The sequence below is a fragment of the Gymnogyps californianus genome, chromosome 24, assembly GCF_018139145.2.
Source record: "Gymnogyps californianus isolate 813 chromosome 24, ASM1813914v2, whole genome shotgun sequence".
Classification (NCBI taxonomy): domain Eukaryota; kingdom Metazoa; phylum Chordata; class Aves; order Accipitriformes; family Cathartidae; genus Gymnogyps; species Gymnogyps californianus.
In genome coordinates this window covers 4,421,598-4,448,080 of record NC_059494.1, presented here as the reverse complement: position 1 = coordinate 4,448,080, position 26,483 = coordinate 4,421,598, and the positions used below count along the sequence as shown (strand labels likewise).

The 26,483-nt window shown below is 42.0% G+C and overlaps 1 protein-coding gene across 1 annotated transcript in view; it reads left to right on the top strand.

Moving 5' to 3' along the window:
• The window catches only part of DOT1L (DOT1 like histone lysine methyltransferase), a 66,981-nt gene extending 41,921 nt beyond the window's left edge, over positions 1 to 25,060 (top strand). The window contains 22 exon segments of the mRNA XM_050910683.1: positions 606 to 674; positions 3,619 to 3,725; positions 4,742 to 4,783; positions 6,254 to 6,361; positions 7,072 to 7,306; positions 7,753 to 7,866; positions 9,336 to 9,427; positions 12,309 to 12,410; positions 13,007 to 13,144; positions 13,788 to 13,913; positions 14,692 to 14,968; positions 14,971 to 15,169; positions 15,424 to 15,553; positions 15,601 to 15,612; positions 16,375 to 16,521; positions 17,905 to 18,031; positions 19,471 to 20,084; positions 20,807 to 21,012; positions 21,782 to 21,846; positions 22,316 to 23,287; positions 24,408 to 24,643; positions 24,646 to 25,060. Coding sequence (XP_050766640.1) covers positions 606 to 674; positions 3,619 to 3,725; positions 4,742 to 4,783; positions 6,254 to 6,361; positions 7,072 to 7,306; positions 7,753 to 7,866; positions 9,336 to 9,427; positions 12,309 to 12,410; positions 13,007 to 13,144; positions 13,788 to 13,913; positions 14,692 to 14,968; positions 14,971 to 15,169; positions 15,424 to 15,553; positions 15,601 to 15,612; positions 16,375 to 16,521; positions 17,905 to 18,031; positions 19,471 to 20,084; positions 20,807 to 21,012; positions 21,782 to 21,846; positions 22,316 to 23,287; positions 24,408 to 24,643; positions 24,646 to 24,996 — 4,469 coding nt within the window. The 3' untranslated portion in view covers positions 24,997 to 25,060.
• The last annotated feature ends 1,423 nt before the right edge of the window (positions 25,061 to 26,483 follow it).

The following is a 26,483-nucleotide window of genomic DNA, read 5'->3' as shown; positions in this document are numbered from 1 at the left end:
GCTGTCTTCTTTAATTTTAGTGGTTGATCTTTTTTTTTTTTTTTTAAACTTTTGTTTAGTGGTGGCTTGAGAGAAGTGGCAAGGTGGGGAAGGTTCAAGCGCTCTTTACGAAATGAAGATACTTTAGTTCTCTTCCCAGAAGGTGCTCAGGCTCTGTGCCTTGGGCTGAATGACCGCAAATGGCTGTGAAATGGAGATTACTGTTCTTTTAAATAAAAGGGCTTTGGGGGCTCGTGTATAAAAGACACTAACTAGGAATGAGATAGCGGTGTTCCTAATTGAAATTTCTATAGATTGCCACTGAGAATTAATGCACTCTTTTTTTTTTTTTGAAGTGTTTTAAGATCTGTCATTTTAAAGTGATCATTGAGGTGTCACCTCATACCTACCTAGCAGGACTAATATATTGACTTTCTTGGATGCTGTCAGAATGGGCGTTAAGTAATTTTTTTTTTTTTGTAATGATATACAAGTGTTAGTTTTATTAGGGCTACTCTTTAGGACTCTGTACTGGGTTATATTTAATGAGTTGTCATTTCTAGAAGAAACGGTGGTAGCTGACTTTGCCTTTTTTTTCTTTTTTTTTTTTTTTTTTCTTTTTCCAGGTGGGAGAATTGTGTCCTCAAAACCTTTTGCACCTCTAAATTTTAGAATTAACAGTCGAAACTTGAGTGGTATGATTGCCCTTTTTATTGTTCATTACAATTACAGTGTATTCATTATCTGAACATGTCTGTAGTGGGTTTTTGTTGCTCTTTAAAGAGTTGTGTAAGTAAGTAGAAAAATGCTGTTGTATTATTAGAGCATACATGCCAAAGTGATGTGTATTTAAAATCAAACAAACAAAAAAACCGCACCCAACACTGGAACAAACAGGCACTCTTTTTATGGGGTTCATCCTGCTGTGTTTAGATGTCTATAATGTCAGTCTTTCCCTGGCTGGGCATCTTTTATAGTTGAAGAGAAATAAGGTGTTTCAAGGGCGTGATTCATTTCTTTAACTACAAAGCGCTGCAGTGACTAACTTGCATGCAAGTTCCTTATACTGCAGCTGTCTAAATTTGGACAGGTAAATCCCACCAGTCATGATTTGTAAGGCTTAGAAGCTGAAATGTTCAACTTCGAATGCCTGTCTTCTGTACTATAGATTGATCAAACAGACCTAGCCCATAAACGCCCAGTTGCTGTGTCTGTTTTATTGCCAATAAAGTTTTGTGTTTTTCTTCTCTTCTGAACATAGTAGACTTGATATTTGCCAGTGTTGTCCTTTGCAAGTATGTGAACTGCAGTTTGATGAGGTTTTGAGATTACTAACACCTGTCTTGTTGGTTTTGCTTCTGACCTTTTTTCAATTTTTATTGATGAAATTTTTCAAGCAAAAGAACAATCCAAGCTGGGTTGTACATATTTACTGTGTCCAGTGCAAAACGTTCCCTAAATTTAAAAAACGCCTTATTTCCCTCCTTGTGCAAACATGGCAAGTAACATTACTGGGTTACAAATCTCAAGCTGTGTTTTCTGTTTTTGGCCTGACACTCATGGTAAACTGCTTTTCAAGAATAGTAATTTGAAGACTGTCATTAAGGCATTTCACTGAAATAGTGCCGTTGTGAGTTATTTTTACTAAGCTTGAATTGTTGTGAATGTCCTGTGCATCGGACACCCAAAACTGCCCTTTTCCTTCCTGTTTGATACTCTTTTCTGTGGCATCTGATTGTTTGGAACCTTATTAACCACTGGGTCCTGGCTTGCCAATCCTTTGTAGACAGGTACTTGAAAATAAAAGGAAAAAAAGGCAGAATGGTACTCCTGGAAATCCTCAAACCTCCAGAGAGCTGAGATCAGCCTGTCAGTTTGCTAATAAGACAAAGAGAGCCTAAGTAAAGCCTACTACCTCTTCTACAGCACACTAGAACTAGATGAAACATAAGAAGGCACTTTTGAGGTTTCAATTAGGAGACCTGCCTACGTAAATAAATTTTTTTGGCGCCTCAAGCCTTTTCTTTCCTGGCTTCTGACCATTTCGTTATGTCTCTCTTTGCTAGGTTTAGGACACTATAGTTATTAAAAACATGGTGGGTAGGCAAAGGGGCCAATGTGTACTACTTTTTTCATCTAATAAAAGCCCTGATTATGACAGTTATTATCAACTGATTATCGGTTGAGCCAGTTCTTTATCCTATTTCAGCTTTCACCCCAGTGTGGGTTCATTGGGAATGTTTTCTAGAATGCTGAAGTTTTATATATCAACTGTTATTTAATGCTTAATGTGAATGTTGATAAAATTATATAGAGATAGCTAATTAAGATTTAGGTGAATGAGATTGCTTAGAGTAAGAATAGATAATAGCTTCCACTAATAGGAAACTCTTCTAGGGATTCAGATAAGAGGTCCTGAAAAGAAATTACCTTTGTATGCTACAAACAGTGAGGGAAAATTGTGGGAATAAATTTTAGGTATTAATCCCATTCTGTGACCATACTGTATTTGGGAAATACCAGTATCAAATGAACGTGCATGGGATGTGCTAGGCCTGGGGCTTGTTCCAGTCTTAATGGCCTGTTCTAAGTGCCACTTCCAGGGAAATGTCATCCCCTCAGAGCTCGTGGCATCAAATGTGGCCAATATCCTTCATATGCAGAGAAGGTGATTTCACTCTGCTGTGCTAGCTTTATGCTGCTGCCCTACAAGGTTTTTCATAATACTTCTGTTCAGCAGGGTTTTTTGTGCCCGAGTAGATTTGAGTCACGTGGCTTGCCTGTCTTTCTAATGTTTTGATCTAAAGTATGAACAGTTAAATCATTTAAAAAAATGCAGTGGAAAAGATAAAGCTTTAAGAAGCAGGCAGCCTTTTTTCTCAATACCATTTTTGTCCTTAGTAGTTCCATCTGGAAGAAGAAATGGAAATGTGGAAAGAGTTGGGACAAACCAAAACAAGTATTAAAATGTGGTTAAAATAGTGGTTGAAGTTGCTGAATCCTAAACCTTGCTTTTTGACTCTTCTGGGTAATTTTCTATTTAACTAGAAGCGTGCCATAATTTCTTCTGCAGTCATGCCACTCAGTGTTCAGTGGTTATGGAAATGCTTAGACACATCCCATACCTATTAATTCTAGGGAATAAAACAAATATAGGCAAGAAAGCAAATACAAAACATGTTTGTCCCCAGTCCAAATATAGTGCAGTTACAGTTTACGTGGGTTGGATCTAATGACGTTCTGTTACTGGTTCTATCTAATTAAATCCTGCCTGTTACTACAGATGTGTTGTCACTGGGTTCCTCGTAAATATTGTCTCTGAGACACAGGAAAGTTCCGTTTGTTAAAAGCTTGCACTAGCACATAATTTTACTCTAGAATGGCTGACTATCTCTGAAGAAATGAAAGGTAGATCTTCCAAATTTCTTAAGTTTTCTGTAGGGTGCACATAGCAAGAGAATAAGAAATTGCTTTTTAAACTCACTGCAGTGCTTTCTTCTAGGACATTGCTATCTGAATACAAAATTTACCTTTTTGTTTTGAATATGCCTTTACTGTTGCATGGCTAGTTTCAGCTGAGTAGAACTGAGTGGCAAACTGAGCAAGCTTTGGTTCCCTAACTTGACTTTCTTCCTTTAGATATTGGCACTATAATGAGAGTTGTGGAGCTATCACCACTGAAAGGGTCTGTGTCATGGACCGGGAAACCAGTTTCTTACTACCTGCATACTATTGACCGAACCATAGTGAGTATAAATACAGGCCAGTAAATCTCTGGCTGCTTTACCTGCTCTGGAGTCAACATGCCAACTTCAGTTCCTTGTTCAGAATTGTTTTCATACTCCTTTGCATATTTACAGACCTGTCGCACGCCTAATTGGATTGGGTGCACTTCACCAGTTACCTGTTCAGTCTAGCTGAATGTGCAAATCGCACTGCACGGCTTAGCCTTTGGCTGCTTCAGTGCAGCAGGTTACACAAACAGTGTAATTATGGACAGTACTATGGTAGTATCTTAATTCGTTGAAGGAGCATAGATTTGCTTGTATAACTCCTTCTCATGCTCCAGAATATGCAACTATGCAGAATGGTGGTCTTGTGCTACGGCTTCCACACTGAGTAAAGGCTCTGGGTCTTTAATTCTTCAGTTTGTTTTGTGGTGTACAGACCATTCCATTGTATCATATTCAAGCAGTACATCTCAATTTTAGTTGAACTTTCAGTTGCTGTAGAACCAGCCAAAGCTCTGTAACAATGCTGATGCATTCACTGGTTTTTTTCAGTTAAAGAAAACAGAAACAACCCTGTAGAAATGTAAACTTTTGTGGAGCAATAGTTTATTCCCACACTGAGTTTATGCAATATGATAGTAAGACTGTTTTTCCAAGTCTGCTGTAGTCTAATAATGCTTTTGTTAAGAATATGCTAGAGTGCAGATAAATTTTGTAGTGGAGTACAAGAGTGAAGTAGCTTCATTGAAAATAACCTTCTGCTGAGTGGAGATATATGACACAAAGCTGTAAAACAAGGATAGGCAGGGGTGAAGATGATAAAACCTTGTTGAGGCTTGGATTATGTCCTGCTACACAACGTGTCTGTGTCGCTAAAAGGAATGAATGTAAAGGGCTTCTTGATGTAGCTTATCAGAAGAAAACCAGTCAGAATTTCTGCAGTTCTGGATTTGTCTTAAGCTAATATTTTGTTCTTATGTATTCATCTGTCGTGACTTTGAAAATGACTATCTTTATCTTTCTATTTTCAGCTTGAAAACTATTTTTCTAGTCTCAAAAATCCAAAACTCAGGGTAAGTTTCAGTCATTTTCTGTAGAAAATTCAAAATAATGGAGCCGCCACTATGAGAAATTTAGTCACTTGTTAAAGATGTACAGAACTGATAGAAAATCAAATTTTCTTGAAAAGCAAGGAACATGGGCGTGGAGCTAATTGGAGTGAAGCATCATATGCCATCAAGCACTAATACAATCGTGTTCAAGAGCTTTCTAATAGAGAATTAATGGGGCAGCTGCAAGGTGTTTTTTCCCTTGCATTGGAGGTTTATAAAGAGCTATTCGTTCATTAAAGAACTGAAGTTAAAGAAGGAAATGATAGTTTGAATCTGTCCCAGTGTTCAGCTGCATGAAAATGAAGCTGAAGAGTGCTCTGAGACGTTACTTTTGGGACATGCTATTTGAGACATGAAATGTGTTGTCAGTTGCTGCAGTCTGTGCTATTACATGTGGAATTAAAATGCCAGAGGATTTTTGAGACTGTGCTGGGCTGTATTAATCTGAAGTAACCGATGGGGCTGGTATTCCCAGTAGGAGAATTAAGTGAGGCCACTTAATTTAAAACTTCAGGTGAATGTTCATCTTCAGACTGACTTGCTTAGTAAGTGTTGAAAACAGACTAATGGTAGCTTTGAGATTGGGTTATATCAGACTGCTGAATTCAAACTTGGGAGAAAAAAGACTTCTCAGAGTCAAAAGAAAAAATGCAGGGTGGCATCCGTGTACTTCTGAACTTCCCCACTTTTAATGGGCTTTTAATGTTGAGGCTATTTAAAGGTGCCGTTTGTACGGTCCAGTTGATAACTTGCTTAAATTGAAGAAGTGTTGGAATTGCCAGAATTCTTATGCAAATTAAACCTCACCTGGAAGGTACAAGAAAGGCTTTGAGTGAGCTCTTTGAAATTTCCTGTCCTTACTGCCTAGTAGAAAATCAAGCTTAAAAGTTGCTGCTTTTGTTTTTTTAGTCTCCTCTGCAGACTTGGCTAAAGTTGAATTAGACGGTGATTAATGGCTTTGCCATTTCAAGTCATGTAAGATTTTTAAAGTGATGTAGCAACACATGAAATGTTGGGGATATAGGTAAAGCTATTGAAATATTTAATAATTTAAAAAAGCCAAAACCCCAAACCTGTAACACCAGTGTGTGATCTGGGGGGTGGGATTGGGAGGGGCAGAATAAGAGAAAAGGTTGGGACTTAATCTCCTTTGCCCTGTGGCTGCATGTTTGAAACCCATTATAGTAGGTAATGCAGTGCAAAAGGGTGACTTGCACTTATCTTCCTTTTCCCACTGAGTGTTGCCTAAGGCTAGGTAAGTTTTTTGCCTTGCTGGTAACAAAAGGGTTTTTTTATTTTAGTTAGGCATTGTATGATAAGAGCACTTACACCTAGCTCTTGTGGAAGACTAAGCTGGGAAACACAGTGGTCTGTATTAAAAAGTGATAAATATATGAGCAAATTATTAAGTCTTTTAAAACATTTATCCAGGAGGAACAAGAGGCAGCTAGACGTCGTCAACAAAGAGAAAATAAGAGCAACACAACTACTCCAACGAAGGTTCAAGAAAACAAGGTGAACACCCTGCATTTTCATAGAGTAAATGTGTTTTCTCTTTAGCTGTGCATGAACTCAGAATCTGTGTCAGGAAAAGCCTGATTCTGTGGGAAGACTGACTGTGTTTGTTCTGAACATGTAAACTGGTATAGCTGTTGCTGTGGACAAAAATATGATGGAGTGACTTAATAAAAGCTGCACTTGGGAATTGCACCACTAATTCTGGAAAAAAGGTATTGCAAGATGAATAGAATAGTTGCCTGTCCACCCTTGCTTACCTTCAGCACCAGCTTGCAGAGCTTTCCCTGAGTCATAACCCATTGAAGGAAGTTCAAAGTGCGCTGAGTCTTTTTTGCAAAGACTCATTTCCTTTCTCGTTCCGTTGCATAATACTGTTAGAAATGCAGTGACTGTTCATGCACAAAAATATAAAGTATTGAATGTGCTTGGACTTTTAAATGAAATTCCATTGAAGAATATGGTCAATACAGGGTGAATAATCAGCTTTTCTTAGACAACAGTTACAGATTTCTTTTTCTGTAATGAGTAAGTCCAGAAGAGCACAACTCCTTGGGTGTTGGGGACAGCTCTTATCCCAAGCAAGTCTACTTCACTGGCAAGTTATTTAACTACAATGCATCAGCTTCCTTTCATAAAATTATTAAACAAAGTTATTAATGCTTGCTTAAAAGGAATGCTGCATCGGTAGGTAGAAATGACTAAAGAGCTTTTGGCTTTTAAAATTCTCTTAGGATTCTGGTGCTGAAGAAGAAAAGGCTGCGGCAAATTCTGTTAAAAAGCCATCTCCCTCCAAAGCACGGAAGAAAAAGCTAAGTAAAAAAGGAAGGAAAATGGCAGGCAGGAAAAGAGGACGTCCCAAGAAAATGAACACTGCAAATACAGAGCGCAAGACCAAGAAGAACCAAACTGCACTAGAACTTCTGCATGCTCAAACTGTTTCACAAACATCTTCATCCTCTCCTCAGGGTGAGTTTAAGGCTGGTAGTGGAAGAAGCCTCCCTCTGCCACGTGAGCCTAGATAAGTATCTGAGGCTCTGAATGCATGCCTGGAGGTCATTCTTCCTTTATTGCTAGGTTTAGTTCGGTTTTGTGTCATAACTTCTCCCTTGCCACCAAAGCAAAGCTCCCCTTGAGATGGTGGTATGCTTCTGTGAGAAGGTGGTGCTTGAATCTGTCTGGAGGTACTTGGCCAGAAGCTGGAGCTGAGCTGTGGCGGATAGCTTGTCTCTGCTGCTGCTGTTCTAAGGATAACTTGTAGATGTCCTTCCAAACAATTCGTTGCAGTGTGTTGGTCTAGCTAAGTTACTGGATCTCGCATTGTAAATGACATGCTTTCCAATGGTAAAGCTATTGTACTTGCCAGAAACACTGACTTTCATAATCTGAAAGGTTATCTTTGTTTCTCTCTTTAGATGCATACAAGTCACCTCATAGCCCATATTACCAACTACCTCCTAAAGTGCAACGGCATTCATCTAACCAGCTACTGGTGACACCTACCCCACCTGCACTACAGAAGCTGCTAGGTAAGACTGTAATGTTGTCACTGTGTTTGTCATGGGAACCTCTACTTTGAGGTTTCTGAACATATGGTAAATCAAAGGTCTACTAATAGACAGCCACTGTGGAAAGCTGTATATTGAACAGGAGAGGGGGATAGCTTCTTCCCCATCTTCTCCTGCCTGCCCCACTTCTGTTGGCATCACCATGAGGTCTCTTCTCTTGCTTGCTGCTGAAGTTGATGTCTTGGTCTGCATTTGTTTTTTGACGTTGTTTCAGCTCTCATTTGGCACAAAAGGAAGTAAGCCTGGGTTTAGCAGGAATCCAAAATAACTTAAATGGAAATGGCTAGTCAGAAATAACTTTATGTTAAATGAAACCATTCTCTTATTCTTAAATTATACAATCTTGGGGAACGCCACTCCATTTTCTCTGCAAAACTTAGAGCGAAGTAAATGAGATGCTGTCCGAGTTTTTGAGGTCACCAAGGTGGTGTGGTTGGAAAATATGCTCCATGTGCAAGAGGTGATTTAAGGGAAAACTTGGAGAGTGTTTTTTTGGGTCTTCTGGTTCCCCGCCCCCAACTGTTTCTGGCCTTTGGCATTGGGCATGAGCCAGTCTAGGATCATCTAGGAATCTGGTGTAATGTTCCTGTCTATGTGGAGACCAAGGGCATCTGTGATGTCCTTAACTCCTGCTCTCTTGCTGTGGTGTCTTACAGTTATGACTGATTTCTTACTGGAGAGAAAGAGTGATTTAGAGGGACATTTCATGTCGGGGGTGGGAGGGGGGGAGTGGGGAAAATGACGCTTGTCTGGAGTAAACCTTGCTGCAAAAGTCTGTATACCATGTATTACATGTTTTGGCTGCTTGTGATTGCAGCAGACTGGACATAATCATGTGGTTGGCTTCACGATGAAAGGGCCTTAGTGGTGAGGGCTGGGGAGAAGGAAGATTCATTGTGTAATAGGAGACTGGAGATAGAAGGACAATGAGAAGCAAGTGCTCCTTGGAGAGTAAATATGGGTGTAGAGCTTGTCATCTGTCTGTATGGAGGTAGGAGGAGTACAGCAAGCCCTGTCTTGTGACACTGGGAGAATGAGTGCTCTGAGCTCAGGGCTGGTTTTGGCTGTTACAGCTAATCTCTTTTATTATTTCTACTTACAGTGCATTAAATGCCGTTCAACTCCTCTTTCATCATGCAAACACACCATTAGCACCCATCATCTTCCTCTGCGTTTTTGAATGCATTGTCATGACTTCCATTGGGGTACCTATTATAAGTAGCTAATGGATCCAAGAGTTTAGCTTGCATCAGAAGATGGATTTTCAGCATGCTCTAAATTGATCTTTAATGGCTTGGCCTGACTTACAGTCCAAATAAAAAGCAAGAGAGAGCAAAGGGGGGAGAGGTGTCAAGGGAGCAAATAGGGGTAAATAGGAGCATTGCACTTACTCTTACTTGAAATGCATCATCTCCTTATTTATTTTGCAGACTCTTTTAAGATCCAGTACATGCAGTTCATGGCATACATGAAAACTCCTCAGTATAAAGCAAGTCTGCAACAGTTACTGGAGCAGGAAAAGGTAGGCCTTATTTTTAACATTTCTAAACAAAATTGCCAGACTACCAGATACCTTAGATGTGGGGGAAAAACGCTGGAGGTCGGAATTGTGTACACTTAACGCCAGTGTTGCACCAGGCCAATTACAAAGACTCTACCAGAGTAATGCTTAGGCTGAATGACTGTATGTGGGGATTTTATTGCTAACTCGGTCAGTCTTTGCGTGCTTAAATTTCCCATCTGCGAAGTGGGAGAGATGCACCTCCCCTCTTCCCTCTGGTGCCCCTCCGCCTAATAAGACTTACTTCAGTATTTCTGGTTTTCCCTCTATTTTGTCGTGAAGCTGTGTGTACCTATGCAGGAGGCTGGTGTCTTGAACCCTGTCCTTTTCTCCCATTTGGGGTTGGCAGCTGCTTTTCTTCTCTAAATGTCTCATGGGTCACAGGAGCAAGAGGTGGTGGTCAGCCTCTCCAGCAGTATGCACTGCCTGAATGCATTCCTGCCCTCCACTTAGGGCGGCTTCCCTGCACGGATGCATCCTGCGAGCTGCTAGTTAAACTGCTCTGGGATAATTAACTTGTGTTTAGTCTAGCTAAAGATTGTAGCAACTTTGAATGAGGACTGTCTTGAAAAACACAGATACTAATTCCTTGGAGCTGAATTTTCTGGTTTTTGACATCTATTCTTTTCCCACTGTAGGAAAGCCTAAATGAATTTAGTACTGTAGCATCAGGATGGCTCATTAAACTTGTAACAAATGGAAGTATGGGATTAAAAAAAAACAAGCTGTCATCACTGACTTAAGAGACTTAATGAAGCATCCTTAGTATTGATAATCTTAATGTGTTAAGATTGCACTGGTGGGCAAACTGTAAATTTACCAAGTCGTGGGCTGAAATACATGGAAAGGCGAAGAAAATCCTGCAGCTGTGAAGTGTGGCATTTTTCTCTGCTATGGAGCCATCTCCCCAGCAGAGGGAGGAGATCTACTGGCTAAACACCTTTTCTTCTTGTATTGCTTTACCTCAATTGTGAATAGTTTAATTGCTTTATGAATTAACCCTGATGAGAGAGACTGTGCCTGCTACTTCTATGGAGGAACCTTTCGCCATGGAGCTCAACAATAGTCTTTAACTTCTGGCCAATTCCAGCTTTAGGTAGCCCCCGTGGAAGCTTTCCTTTGCTCTGTGGCCTTTGTGAAAGTGTCGGCATAAAGCCATAGCACTGTTTTATGGGGTTTTCCATAATGGGAACTCTTTTTCCAGATGAGAGAGGCTAACTTGTGCCACCCCGTTCGTTACTGAGAATTGGCTGATGCTGATGTGGTGTTCATGCAAACCTTTTTTCTATGGTTGTTTCCATTTGTTTTCACAGTCAAACAGCACTTTGAATTTTCAACTTTTTCCTTAAGCAGCATATTTTTCTGCTTATTCTGTACTTGTCAGGAAAGTCAGCATAAAGTTAACTTATCTCCTTGCACAGAAAATAGCATGAGAAATGATAGCATGCAAGCATTGTGCCGTACACTGAAAGTATAAATTGAGAGTGTGGAAAAGTAATCACTTTGTGTTGGTGTCTGACAGCTGTTTCATACTTTATTCATACATACATTAGAATGAGGAATTCAGTATGAAAATATTTTTTTTAATGGAGTGTTACAAGGAGAGCATGGCAAGTTAAACTTCACAAAGGCAGAAGCAGAACTTTGCTGGATGAGGTGCTGTCGTATAGTCTATTTAATAACTCTCTTACATGAAGGTTTTTCAAGTACAAGAAAAATGTTTCTGTAATATGATTTTAAAATAAACAAGATGCTGTGAGCTGCTAGTTCACCAGATTACCCTTAGAAGGAGCTGTAAGCTCCTCCACTGCTTGTAAAGGCTGAATGAAATGACTGATGTTGAAAGCATAAATGATTTTTTCAGCATCACCTATGGCAGTCCGTTTAGCATTGCCGTGACTCAACTGTTTTCCCAAGTCGTTGGCATGAGAGGCAGCAAGAGCTGTATGCCAAGTCCTGTGTTTTCTCGCACATGTTGAACTTGCCAGCACTGCTGTTTCCCTGCTTGGAAGATCAAGGTGCTTTTCGCCCTTGTCCTCCACTTTTTCTGGAGGGATGGCTCAGTTTCTGCACAATTCCTATTTGGCCTCAGCAGCAAAAGTTGGAGAAAAGTGTAATCTCCAGAGCTCGCTCTTCTTGCTGCGCTCATCTTTCAACTGGGAACTGAATAAATGAGACTCTTCAGCCAGTCCTATCCTTGCCCTTTGCTGCTCACATAGTGCATGACCGTGAAATGAGTAAGCAAGTTATCCAGTCAAGGAATGTTATGGGCAGGAAATGTTCTGCAAGTGGAAGGGTCGGGTGGTCCACTGAAGCAATTTTGGCATTAGAAGTGCAAGTGGTTTGGCTTGCTTATGACTTTCTTCCTACCTCCCCCACAGTGTATCTTCATTTACTGCATGTCTTCCATGAGTATTGTGTAGGAAAACTCTGAATTGGGACTCTGGATTTAGATTCTGTTCCCAGTTTAGTAACAGATTTCATACAGATAATCTTTTTCCAGTTCCATTTCTGCTCTGTAGGATGTGATTATTACTACTTCTTTACAATTCACTAGGAGGATAAAAATGAATTTTTAAGACTGTCCTGATTATATTTTACCATATAGCAGAAAAAACTACTTAAAAGCTCTTTTCAGCTTACTTAACTTCACCAAGTGTTGAACACTAACAAATATAGGCTCACAGAACTCTGAGACAGAGCTAGATTAGTTCATACATCTCCCCTCTGGGCTCAGATTTGCTCCTGACTTGCTATATAAACTAGATGTAAACATCTTATTAAGATGGACCATGCTGCAGTTGGTGCTAAAAGTGTATTTTCTCACTCTTCCCTCTTCCAGGAAAAGAATGCTCAGTTACTGGGGACAGCACAGCAGTTATTCACCCACTGCCAGGCACAGAAAGAGGAAATCAAACGTCTTTTTCAGCAGAAACTTGATGAGGTAGCGCTGATCTGGTGGAAGTGGATGCCTGTTACTCATCTGCATGCAAACATTTTTGATTAAAATAAGCAAGACCAGAGCAGTCTCAGGTCTTTGCCTCTGTTTTGCAGCAGATCATGCTAAATAATGTGGAATCTGTATCACTCTTTGGTTCTGTTTTATATTCATTGTTAAAATTGTTGTGTGCCACTCTGTATCCGAGGGAAGGGGTGACAGACCACAGAAACTGTGGTATTTTAGTAAAGGCTGCATCCTCTGCTGGTTGAACAAACTCTGTGTTGTCAATGCAAGTTCAGAAGCACAGAAGGAAATGTGGTGGCTCTCTACAAAAATAGTGTTCTTTTGGCTGGCAAGAGCCTAAACGCCAGTTTTAAAGTTGAATTGCTGGAACAGCAGCTCCAAGTGAGGTACTTTTGTCCTTCCTCGTTATCCCCTAGCAATGACAAAGTGCCTTGGAGAATGCTGGCAGACTTCCTGTGAGCTGCATAAGTTCTGCGGATCTCCTCAATGTCACTTTTGAATGTGACAGTCATCTGGAATTAGAGTGTCAAGACCTTATTGAATGATCTCTTTCCTTCTCACTCTTCATCTTGTAGTTGGGAGTTAAAGCTCTAACATACAATGACCTGATTCAGGCTCAGAAGGAAATCTCTGCTCACAATCAGCAACTGAAAGAACAGACGAAACAGCTGGAGAAGGATAACAGTGAACTCAGGAACCAGAGCTTACAGCTGGTGTGTACAACGCTTGTGTCTGAGTAGCAGGGTGATGCTCCCATTTATGTAAGGAGGACAGGTCATGAGCTGAGGGCTGCCCCTGTCTTCAAGGTATCTTAACAAACGAAAAATCATCTAGCTGCTATAGCTCCTCTGTAACAGAGGAGAATGATGGGGGAAAGAATGCAGGTGGTCCTCTTTCTTGGTGACCTTTATTTACCTCTAACCAAATGCTGAGGTGACAGTTGGCTTTGGCCTCAGCTGTGTCCTGTAAACAGCTTTGCACCTGTGTATGCACTTGTCACTGAATCCAGGTCTCGCTGGCCAAGAAGTTTGTACAGTGCTTGCTTTGTGGTAGCCATAACTCTTGTGTTGTTCATCCTGGTAACTCAAACTGTTAAGGTAGGTGAGGGGGAAATCTGGATAGGGAAGGTGGGTGATAACACTGCTTTTAGAAAGAACCAAGCCACCTCCTGCCACACTCTGTGGGGACCACGGGACCATTTTGGTGGCATTTGGCTTAAGCTGAGAGGAGTTTTCAATGGGCTGAGAAGCTTCTTGCATGTATCCAGTTGAAAGGTGCATGGCTTTCAGCTTGCACCTTGGGTGGTGTGAAGTGGTGAAAGTTGTCTTTTGATCTGTTTATCCTGTGTTTTTGCAGCTTAAGGCACGATGTGAAGAACTGAAGCTGGATTGGTCAACGTTGTCACTGGAGAACTTGCTGAAAGAGAAGCAGGCGTTGAAGAATCAGATTTCTGAGAAACAAAAGCACTGTTTGGAATTGCAGGTAGAGAGCAAGAAACAAACTAGATTCACCATTGGGCAATGGGCCAGTTAAGGGTATTTGATTAAATATGATGTTAAAGGATAAGCTAGGTAGCTGCTTTTCTGTCCCGTCCCCCCCCCCCCGGAGATTAGTCTTTCTATTAGAGGATTTTAGTAAACTTGAAGAATAAGGATGTGGATAACTTTTAAAGGAAGTAGATGCTATGACCTGATTCCTTGGTAATGCTGTGGAAGAAGGAATCATGGTTTACCATTAAGTATAATTAAAAAGCATGACCTAATGAGAAGAAAGGTCCTGCTTGTTTGCATGTGTGCTCTGACGTCTCGATTCAGGAATCAGTTCCCACAGAATGTCACTTACCATAGTGAAAAGAAATTAAACTCCTGTGTCTGATGAACTTTTCTTTCCCTGTGAGATTAGCTCTAGAGCTAATCCAGCCTTTTCTGGATGCCTTGACATGGAGTGACTGTTTCCTTCAATGACTGGCACTATTGAGTTACTCCATATGCTCTATATAAGTTGGAGATATTTTATGTTTGCTTTTAAGATCTGAAAAGTGCTTTCTATGAGTTTCTGAGCCATTCCCCTTACCTGTGCCTTTTGGTCTCGAGCTCAGAGCAGCATGTTGAAATTGGTTTCTCAAATTTTGGGTCAATTGTTCTGCATTGTTCCCAGAAATGGGGCCACTTTTCCTGAGAAGCATATCAAGGCAAAACTCCATAATGTGATAGAATTGTTAAGTGTGGTTTTTAATCATTGTCCTCCTCTTCATTTAAAGATCAGCATTGTGGAACTTGAGAAGAGTCAAAGACAGCAGGAGCTCATGCAGCTGAAATCGTACACGCCATCTGATGAGTCACTGTCAGTACAGCTACGCAATAAAAACCATTTGAGCCGTGATCCTGAGGCTGATCATGGCAGGTTCCAACTGGAGCTTGAATGCTCTAAGTTTCCTATGCCCCACATCAATGGCATGAGCCCTGAACTGTCCATGAACGGCCATGCTACTCCTTATGAAATTCATAACAGCTTCAGCAGGCCCTCTTCCAAGCAGAACACCCTCAGTACACGACCTCTCACCTGGACCAAGAAATAGTTCCGTGTACCCCAAACCACAGCAGCAGACAGAAGGCAGACAAGATGACAAGCTTGTCCTTACCTGATTATACCAGGTTTTCCCCAGCTAAAATAGCACTAAGGAGACACTTGAATCAAGACCATGGAATCAATGGAAAAGCAACAGCTAATGAGATACAGAGGTGAGAGTGATCGTTTCCTAGGGTGGGAAAGGAGGGGTAATTGCTTGTTTTAATAACAGTGGTTTATCTGGATTGTGGAAAAATATTTTTAAAAGTGGAGGTTTATACACTTTTAACAGTTTTGTTTCAAGAAAACCAGCAGTGCCAGCTGATTGGGTAAACAAGGCAGTACAGTGCCTTGAGTTTGGTACAGGAATTCCTTGCAAAAGAGAAGTCATTAGCTTTTGTATTCTAACAATTGTACATCTCTGTTCCAGAGCTGACCACGTCAAAGAGAATGGCCTTACATATCCAAGCCCTGGTATTTCAAATGGCATAAAGCTGAGTCCTCAGGAAACTCGGCCCTCTTCCCCAGCGGCCTTACCAATTGCAGGCGAGAAGGTAAGAGATCTGCTTGTGCTCAAGTGCAGAGATGTTACACCTGGTAGAACAAAGAAAAAGTTGGCCAAACTAGGGAATGCCGGCATGCTCCTTTCTGTGGTCAGCTTGGGATGGGAAATAACACAAAATACAGTAGGTGTGATACAATAAAAATGAGCTGGCTAGAGGAAGAGAATACTGTGCTCATGAAAGACGTGCTTACCTCTGAGTTACTGGTTTGCATATGAACTGCGCCAGTAATGCAGTAGGACTTCTTTTTGATCTAGTGCATGTCTACTTGAACTTGAAAAGTAGACTCTTTCATAGTTGAAACAAAAAAATAACAAAAAATTGTCCACTTAATTGGTCCAGCCATGAATCATATGGGTGTTCCTTTCAGAGCAAGCAGGTGCCCTCCAATAGGAGGTTACCATGGAAATATTTCTGGCTACTACATCTTCTGCGTACAGAGGGCCTCAAGATATGAATTCTGTCAGATGAGTGCTTTTCACAGAGCTCTAACAAAGACACTAGGAAATGAGCTTGCCTAAGGCATCCTTTTTCTTATGCTTGGGGCCAGCAGTAGCTTTAATTTACATATTTCTATGCTGTTGGATATTGCTGTCCCAGTAGACTGGTGTTGGTAACAAAGCTGCTCTGTGCATGCCCTGTCTTTGCTATATAGTCATCACTCTTAATCATGTAATTCTTTAAAAAAAAAAGGGGGGGGGGGAAGGGCAGGGGGACACAAAATATAAATGAGCAGGTTACCATTAGTTTAAAAAGGTCTTTTCAGTAATAGCATGCAGTTAAGAACATTACTTTCTCTTTTGCATTTACAGGTTTTGAGAGAGAGAACCTCTGTGAGTAATGGAGAAACTATCACCAGCCTACCTATCAGTATTCCTCTCAGCACAGTGCAGCCCAATAAACTCCCTGTTAGTATCCCTCTGGCCAGCGTAGTCCTACCTAGCCGTGTTGAGAAGGTGGTGAGTAAGGGATTGTCAACACTTTCCATCCCTAACTAAAATCACACTGGGCAGTAATGGGGTGCTCTGCACCAGGATCCTTAGTGGGCTGCTAATCTTGAATGTCTGATGCTTCGGGGGAGGCTGCTGTTTGGGTGCATCCTCTTGGCTCTTAGTCATTCTGTAGATTTTTCCTCTCATGTGTCTGTGGGGTGGGGGTATTTCAGCCAGGAAGGAAAGTAAAGGACATGCCTCAAGAGATCCTAGTCTTAAATGTCTGGCTGGGTGGAAAAGGCGCAGAGTCTGAGCGTGTGGCAGTGAAAGCAGAGAATCACACGTGTCAGTTTGTTCTTAGCCCCTGCCTCCTTGCATGACCCTGGGAGACAAATTCTTCTGCCTCAGTTTGGTCATCTCAAAAGTGTCTATCTTTATCACATACGTGTGTAGGATGAACTTGAATAGTGCCTTGAGGCTGTAATACCTAATGTGCGAGTGACTGCTCTGTAGCAGCAGAGAGCAGCTAGAGAACTTTTGGAGCCATCTCTTTTTGAAATACTGATAAGTCCATGCCACTCTTGGTGGCAGAGGAGTTTGAAAAAGCCTGGTCCAGTTTCTCAAAAATGTTTGGCACAAAAGTGTAACAGTAGAGAACCGAGAAGCATTTGCTGCTTTCACATGAGAGCTGTGAATTTAGAATCCATCTGCAGATGCTTGCCTTACAATCCCGTATTTGGAAAGCTGGAGTTGTTTCATAGTATTGAATCCATTATCTTTTTCCAGCTGTAGACTTTTAGTTGTAGCAGAACTACAGTCTGCCCAGCTCCGAGCAGAAGTCGTATGTCCTCAGAGGGAATGTTAGCTCTGGATGGCATCTCTCACTTCAACACATTGTTTATTTGGGCTATCATTTCGCAATTGTTTTGCCTGCTTTAGGAAAACACCACTTGTTGATCGTACCCTCAGACAGTGTACTAGAGAGCGTAGCCTAATGCATTTCATGTTCAGTTTGGGGTGGTTTTGGGGAACTTTGTGTGCATAGGCTTGGGGACATGATACAACCATTTTTTTCCTTTCCGGCTGCCTGTGAAACAGTGGACTGAGGCACTCGTTCTCTGATTGCAGTGCTGTCCTGAGTCTAAACTTTCTGGGACGATGAGCCTGTTCTCCCTCTATCTGCATGGTATCTGTTGTGTGCTAGATACTATTGCAGTATAATTAATCACAGTATTTATTTTTGTCCCGTAACATGCTGATCTATGTTTTTCTCAAAACAAGCAAAATCTAGGACATTTAGGAAGTAGAGCCACTTTCCTTGGTAGATCTACTAATGCATGTGAATTTTGTTTAAGCTGTTGACTTCTGAGTATACTTCCTGTACTAAAATGCCTGTTTCTCTCCCCCCAGAGAAGCACACCTAGCCCAGTTCATCAGAGTAGAGACTCATCGACACTTGAAAAGCAGATTGGTGCTAGTTCTCATAATGGCGTAAGCAATGCTGCTGGAAACAAGCCACTGGCTTTGGCTACCTCAGGTAACAGCCTCATCTACGTGAAGGTGTGCTGTCTTGTCGTGACAGCACCCCCAAGTGCACGCGTCAAGAGTTTTCCGAGCACTTCTTGTCAGGTCATTCAGGCAGTAGAGTGCTAGATAAATGTGTGTTTTGTAACGAGACCAAAGAATCACAGATGATGATGTTTTGAGACAGTATGTGCCTACAGCTTGGATGCATTCTGGCATAAAGTATTGGTTTGACATGCCTTTACCTGAACTGCAGCACCTTGCAGTGTAAATAAATAATTGCTTTTGTAAATTCTTCTATGTGGATTAAGAGATTCCTACCTTTACGATGTGGCAAACCAGCAAAGTGTTGCATAGCTATGCTATGAGCCGATGATCTGGCTTTAAAAGTTTTATTTTACAGGGTGGTGGAGGTTTTTCAATAGCAAAATTAATTTCTTGATGCAGGTCACAATGGTGCCTCATGAGCGGTTGTAAAGGCACAAGTATCTGGGTAGGAAGAAGGGTCAAACAGGAGAGGGTAGGGATACCTTTAAGTGCAGACATTGCTTCTGAACTCGCTCATCTGTTGAAATTGTGGCCTTTAGCTATTCAGGATATGGAAATGTTGTGGACCAGGAAGAGCAGGTTCTAGCATACAGAAGCTATTCTACAGCTGATCCCTCACCAGAGAGTACATTTGTTCTTAATGTTTACTACCTCGAGGGGCTTGTGTTTTTTCTAGCATCTGTTTTGCAAAGAAGGGCTTGGCTGCAGTTTTCTATAAAACCAATGAAGTATTTAAAAAAAACCTCGTTGTAAAACAATACCATGTTCTCTTCTACTCCTTTCATTTAGACAGCCCAGAGACAAGGCCTTACTAGAGCACTAAACCCATTTATGATACACCATGACAAATACTTAATTCCCTTTCCCAGCTTCCTCCCATGTGGCATTCTTCTGCCACCATTTCTTTGAAGATCCTCTGTCACTTCCTAAGCCACAGCCTTTTGTTTAATTTTGAGAAGGAGGAGGGCTGTACGGATGACAAAGTCCATTCTTTTTCGGGGAAGGAAACAGACTGAATTTGGCCATATATTTCCTTGACGGTAGGAAGGAGTTGAGAGTAGAGGAGCCCTGATTTCAAAAGGCGTAATAGTTCAAAAGAAGCTTACACTTGAATTCCATTTAAAAACTGGGTAGAGCATAGGATATCTCCATATAACACATGAATGTTCCTGAACTGGCAAAAGAGTAGTGAAAACCATTAACCCCTAACTGAAACTGTCAGCGCACAGAGCCACGTTCTCAACTGCACTGTGTAAAAAGCAGCTGTGCAGTTCCCCGTGCAATACACGGCTGCTGGCTGATCTAATGCAGGTAGAGCTGAAACCACTCCCAGTCATCCCAGAAATCTAGCACTGTGAACTATCACTCAGCAGAAGCAATGATGTATACTTTCCCTTTCAACAGGTTTTTCTTACTCTTCTGGCTCCGTGGCAGTCAATGGAAATCTTACAAACAGCCCAGCCCATCTTAACCATAGTGTTGATCAGGCAGCTCTGGACGACTCTGGGAGTCTGTTTAACTCAGTAGGGTCTCGGAGTTCCACTCCACAACATCCTTTGCTAATGATGCAGTCAAGGAACTCTGGGCAAAACTCCCCTGCTCACCAGCACTCAACAAGCCCCAGGTTAAATGGCACCTCCCAGAGCCTGGTAGGGGTATTGCAATATGCAGATGCTCAGAAGATGTTTGCCGAAGGAACAAAGGGGGATCTTCAGTCTGATGCAGCGTTTTCAGATCCTGAGAACGAGGCCAAGAGAAGAATCATCTTTACAATCTCTCCTAATACAGGACATGTAAAACAATCCCCTTCCAACAAGCACAGTCCTCTGCCCACGAGCGCTCGGCTGGACTGTGGCCAAGCACACGCGCAGGATGGGAAGAAGCGAGGCCGGCGGAAGAGATCCTCTACTGGGAATCTCAGCGGGAACTCCGGGGTCTCCCCTAAACGCAAATCCTTACCTACTGTGTCTGGACTCTTTACGCAACCATCAGGTTCACCGCTCAATATCAACTCCATGGTAAGGGCAAAAATGAAGAGCTCTAGCAAGAGAGTAGGGCCTGGGAAAGCTCTTTGAATTAGAAATAAGCTTCAACTGTTCTATTCTTTAGCATACTTGCAGGCTGTTACAGTGCTAGTAGCTAGAATTGGCATGAAGACCCTTTGTGAAAGTGGCCCCTCTGAGAGGTGAGAGAATTGCTGAAAAGTTGGTGAGCTATTTCTGTATAGGTAGAACATCTTCAAAGAGTTCTTTGCTGTCAGAGCATTAACAGTTAAAAATAATCTCTTCCCTTATGACAAAGAGCTTGTTTCTGCAGTGAAGTTGGTTTTTAGGCTGTAGGTTAAATATTTTGAAAATAGTTTAAACTAAGATTGACTAAATAGCATAAGAGTGCCAGAAGCATATGGCATTCTTGCATAATTAAGCCAGCTATACAAGTTGTGTTCATGTGATCCTGCAGTGGTAGTTTGAAAAGAAATGCAATTATCCCATGTCTTCATTTCTGCATTTAAACATAAAATCAAAGAATGAAAATTAGATATTTTTCCAAGTTATATTTAAGCTTTCATCCCGGGTTCTAATGCAGAATGGTGGAATATAACAACAGCAGTGCTAAACAAGCAGCTGTTGGCATATCCTAAAGCTGAGCAAGTTAAGCCTGCTTTTAATATCCTTAACAAGATGCCTTGTTTCTAAAGGGATACTCTCATCTGTAACTGCTTTCTTTCCTTCTTGCCCAGGTCAATAACATTAACCAGCCTTTAGAAATAACAGCCATTTCCTCTCCTGAAAACTCCCTGAAGAACTCTCCTGTTCCTTACCAGGACAATGACCAGCCCCCGGTACTGAAAAAGGAAAAGCCCCTCATGCAGACCAACGGCGTTCATTACTCTCCTCTAACATCAGACGAAGAGCAGGGATCTGAAGATGAGCACAATAGCAGCAGGTGAATACACAGGCGTAGGTTTCAGGATGAGATTTCTTTGAGAGCTGATAACGGTGCTCTAAACTGGAGAGGTGTGTTAAGCCTTCTTTGTTCCCTTTGCTTGGAGACCGATTCCATTATGCCAAGCCTCTTACGCAGCTGAAATTGTGAATAGGGAAGGTATTTAGGAAGTAGTACTTGAATGTGGGAACCTACTGTTGCTGTGTTTGCAAGGCTGACAGAGTCTGGCCTCTGAAAGAATTAGTGTAGAAATGATTTTTTTTACTACGTTGCTTTGTAGGAGTACTGAGGCTGCGTGTGTAATCTTTAACTAAGAATCTGTCTCCCACTCACTCCCAGTTTCAGCTTGATTCGAAATTCTTCACTTCCTGCCCCAAACTGTTGACATGTTGCTCTGAACATTGAGTACTTTGCCTGCCTGTGAGGTGCATTTTTTTTTTCTTGTTTAAGGTGCTGGAAAAGTAACCACTATAGAAATGCGAGCAACAGCCTACTTCTTGTTGTGAAAGAAAAGCAACAATGAAGTCCTCTGAATGTGCACTAATCTTGGCAAAGAGCAATAATTCTGTAATAGCTTCTGCTTAAAGTTTGTGGTGGATTTTTTTTTATGCTTTTAAGTTCCTTTAGTAACATACAGCTGTCTAGCTGACTTGGCTTTATATATACTAGTCAACTGTTAAGATGTGAACATGAGGAAGATAGGTTATGAGGGTAAATGTGCAACAAAAGGTCTGCAATGAGTGCTATAACCTTTTTATTTTCCCACTAGAATTGAGAGGAAAATTGCAACAATATCATTGGAAAGCAAATCTCCACAGAAGACTGTTGAAAATGGTAGGTGTGAGGAATGTTAATTATTTGTTGTAATGGTTGGACTTGGGAATGGGTGTCTGCCACTGACTGAAGTTGTTAGTCAGTAGCAGGCTTTTCTGTGCTGCTGAGCAGAGTGCAGTTCTGCCAGGGCTTTGCATAATCATAATTAAGACAGGTGGCTGATAATTACAGATTTTGGGTCAGTTCTTTCTGTAGTCACAGGTCACCAAAGATCTGACAAGTTTTTTCGCTGACTCGGGGTTTGCAGTACAAAGACTGAGGAAAAAGTAGATCAGCATTCTCTAACTTTTTCAGAGCATTAAACTAAATTTTAAGGACCTTTGGGTGACTTCACAATATTTCTGCCTTTGGATCAGAAATAGAATTACAGACTGATGAAATGTGGGTGTTGAAAGATAAAACCCTGTTCTTAATGAGCAGATTCAGTGAATGCTGGTTTTTGACATTTATAAATTTTCTTCCAAACTAGGCGGCAGCTTATCTGGGAGGAAACAAGCACAAAGCAACGAAAACATGAATAGCAGTAAATGGAAATCTACTTTTTCGCCGATATCTGACATCAACCTGACCAAAACTACAGATAGTCCCTTGCAGTCGGTTTCATCTCTGAGCCAGAATTCACTGTTTGCCTTCAGGCCGTCCTCCGAGGATAGCCTTGCCATCGACGCCAAGATCACAGCACACACAAGGAAAAGCATTGCCATGCCCTCGTCTGGGGCAGACGGGCTCAGCCCTAGTACAAACTCCACTAACGGATTCACGTACAACGGTGGACTGTCAACTGACATTGGTTTACACAGCTTTATCGATGGTGCTTCTCTTCCGCATAAGGCTTCAGACGTGACGACTTCCAACTGCTCCCTGGGTTTCCAGTCACAGCGAAGCAAAGATGTGGGGGTATCGGAAACGAATCCTTTTTTGAACAAGAGGCAACTTGAAGGCCTCAGCGGCACGAAAGGAGAAGACTTAAATCGGTCAGGGGTCAAAGGCAAAGAGATCAGCGAAATAAACATTCGTACTGGGGGTTCTTCAGAAAAAAACTCTTTGCAGCATAACGGAAAGGTTGGCAAAGGAAGGGACCGAGATGTGGAGTTTAAAAATGGCCACAACCTTTTCATTTCTGCTGCTGTTTCATCTGGTGGCCTTCTGAATGGTAAAAGCCTTTCTACTGCTGTTTCTTCAGCAGGCAACCCAGCATCTTCTGTTCAGACGCACCATCCTTTCCTAAACACTTTGACCACTGGATCGCAGTTCCCCCTCGGCCCCATGGCCTTGCAAGCAAACCTCAACTCGGTGACAAATTCCTCAGTATTGCAGTCCTTATTTAATTCAATGCCAGCTGCTGCCAGTCTGGTCCACGTGTCATCAGCTGCAACCAGACTGACTAATTCTCACACTATGGGGAACTTCTCTCCTGGGGTTACAGGTGGAACAGTTGGAGGTAGGCAGAACTCTTTCTCTGGTATAAGACAGGGCCTAAAGGAAAGTCTGACACTGCCTCTCCAGGGGTGAAACCCTTTCGTTTCTGCAGGATGTGAAGCAGATCTGTCCCACATAACCAGTCTCCTCTATCTCTCGGAAATGCTAGGATGAGTTCAGTTCCCCACAGTGAAATCTCATGAGCTTTGTCTACTAGATGAGCTTGTTGTATCACCTTAATGAAAGAATACACCCAGACTTTGTGATTTCATAATGTATGCTTGTTCAGATGTTGCTGTGTTGGAACCAACTTAGGTCTGCCTTCAGGTAAAAGATTTAACTTGTCCTGGTACCAAGTTAAGGATCTCTAACTTGTCAACTTGAATAAAGGTTGAGATTAGGCCTTGAATGGATTTAGCATGATCCAGGAAGAGCAAAACATCAGTGCCTCTTCAGAGGAGATGGTGTTGGGAATTGCGTAGCATTCTGGCTCTTGAATGGACATGAAGAGCATTTCTTTGCCAGGAAGGGCAATGCCATATGCACCTTGCACTTCTGGGATTCTGCACAGGCTTGGCTTCTGCGGCCCAAAGCGGAGACAAGCTGGCAGGACTAGAAGATAGTCTGAACCTGCCGTTACTAAGTGTCCAAGGCAGTTTTTCTTACCTGTCCATAATCATTCAGGCACCATGTCGGGAAATCCTAACTCTCACATCTCTCAGCACATAGATTTGCTGGAAATACAATCTCCCCTCTGCTGCCCTGTAAGTGGGAAAGCAGGAGGGTGGGGAGGGAAGAGCAGCAGTTTGAGACTTCAGATAAAGAACTCTAGAGACCACGTAATCTCATCAAAAGTCTACCCGTGTGGTATAGAACTGACAGTTCTTGGGTCTGACCATTTTTCCTCGTGGCATTTAGAGGTTGGCAGTAGGAAAGGTAAGTGAAATCTTTTGTACCTCCTGGCCTGCACCATTATCTCTCATTGCTTGCTGCCTTCTCATGCTGCATATTTTTGTATGGGGCTGTAACTATTATAATTTTGCTTTTTTTCTTTTTTTTTTCTTTTTTGTTTTGTTTCTCTTGTCACTTGAGACTGTACAAAGCCCATCTGTTGAAGCTGAGTTTTTCTCTCCTGTTTGCAGGTATTTTTAACCATGCGGTGCCTTCTGCCTCCTCTCCTCATCAATTTGGAGCCAGTTTCAGCAGCAGTGCTGTCTCTAGCAGCACAGTGCTAAGCTTAAACCCTCTGCAGGCTGTTGCCAGCACCTCATCCTCATCCTTCCCACCCCCTTCCTCTAATTTAGTAACATCTAGTGAGACTAGATCTGCTCAGCACCTCAACAGAGCGCCAGTGCAATCTGTTTTCCATTCCCCTCCGCCCCTCCTAACGTTTCATTGCCCCCACCTCCTCCATTACTTGCTTCTAACTCCGAGCCTGCGCTTCTGCAGAACCTGCCATCCATCCCACCTGGCGAAGCTTTTTTGCCATCCTCTTCTGCTGCTTCTGTCCAATCTGCTAATGCTTCTTTGTCTATTAAGCTAGCTTCTCTCCAGCACAAAACCTCCCGCCCCTCCTTTACAGTCCATCACCCGCCTCTGCCCCGTTTGGCGCTGGCACAGTCCGCGCCCATGATCACGCAGTCCAACGCAGCTGGCACGTCCGCTATGTGGGTTACACTTGGCATGCAGTCTCCTTATGCTTCGCACCTTTCTGGGGTTAAGCCACGATAAAGAGCTTGCTTAGCTAACAGTTCTTATTTTGTAAGGTAAGGCTAGAGGAAAAAAAAAAAAAAAAAAAGAGGAGTTTTGTACAAGATGCTGAATGATGCTTCTTCCTTTTCAGAGATAGGTTGGGGATGGGCTCTGTGAAACAGAGAAACCTCTAAAATGTGGGAAGCAAATAATCTGATGGCAGAGGATGGAGAGTCTTAATGCTCTCTGTTCTGGGAGTCAGGATTTCTCGACAAGGAGTGCTCACAATGGTAACTGGTCTGTCTCATCTGACATTAGGATTATGTTCAGGTTGAGATCACTTCATGAAAATGTTTATTTCTGAAGATCACCAATCAGGAGAAAATGTCTATTTTTAAGTATGGTTTTATACAGTTATTGGAAGTGGTTGTTGCCTACTTTGATTCCCCCCTCCCCTCTTCTTGCTCTCCGACACAGGCTGTTGCATCTCCACAAGTCTATGTTTGCATAGCATTAGGATGCGCGATAGTGCTGCTTTGTGACTGTATGTGGCAATGTGGTGGTCTTGTTTTTACTGTCAGTCAACAACAGCTGCTCTAAATAATCATAAAGTTAAAAATCTCTAGGTTACAAGCTGCAGCTTTGTCTTGGAGAGCAAATGCACTGGTCTTGCATTGCAGTTAATGTGCCCCCTGCATCAATGGAAAACACAACCACAGGTAGCAAAGAAAGGTTGTAATTTATCTGTGCACTGCAGCTTTATTGGATTTGCCTGCTAGGGCTAACAGTAACAGACTCCATCAGATGCTGTATTTATGCTCACTTGGCAATCGCTGGCTTACTGGGTAGACTGTGAATGAGAACATAGGGAATCTGCAGGGTTAACTGTGGTGCATGCTTCATAAAGGCTGGGGCCATAGAAGAGAGGAGATCTCCAGAGACTGTATGCATTTTTACTGAAGCAGGTATTAAAATGTCTTTAGAGCAACTCCAGAATAAAGTGTACCACCACAGAGTTGGGTACTGTTGTTAATGAAAATACTCTGTGGCATCCTGATGTAACAACTTGTGCTTGCAAAGTTAAATCAGTATGTTAGGCCCCAGAGCTTGCTCCGTGCTTTTCTTGTAGGTCTTTGATGTTGTTGCTGTTCACTGATACCAAAGCTACATACAATATATGGTTGAATACTCTTTGCCGCTTATAAAACATATGACTCAATTACAATATACCTGAGAGATTCTTTTGACTGTGCATTGTGTATAGTGTCTTCATCATCAAATTGCTCCACAGACACGAACAAATCCTCATTAGGCTTTTGTGAGGCAGTAAGTATTACCTCCGTCCTTCTATACAAGAAAGTGAGGCTGAGGAAGAGTTTTGAGTAAAGTGGTCCCTGCGTGCCAGCAGAGAGCAACAGTGTGATGTGGTTACAGAATGGGCTTGGAAGACCCTGAATAGAAACAAGCTGGGGAGAAGGGGCGAGGAGGGTTAGGCTTGGGGTTTTGTATACGTGAGCGACTCAAGT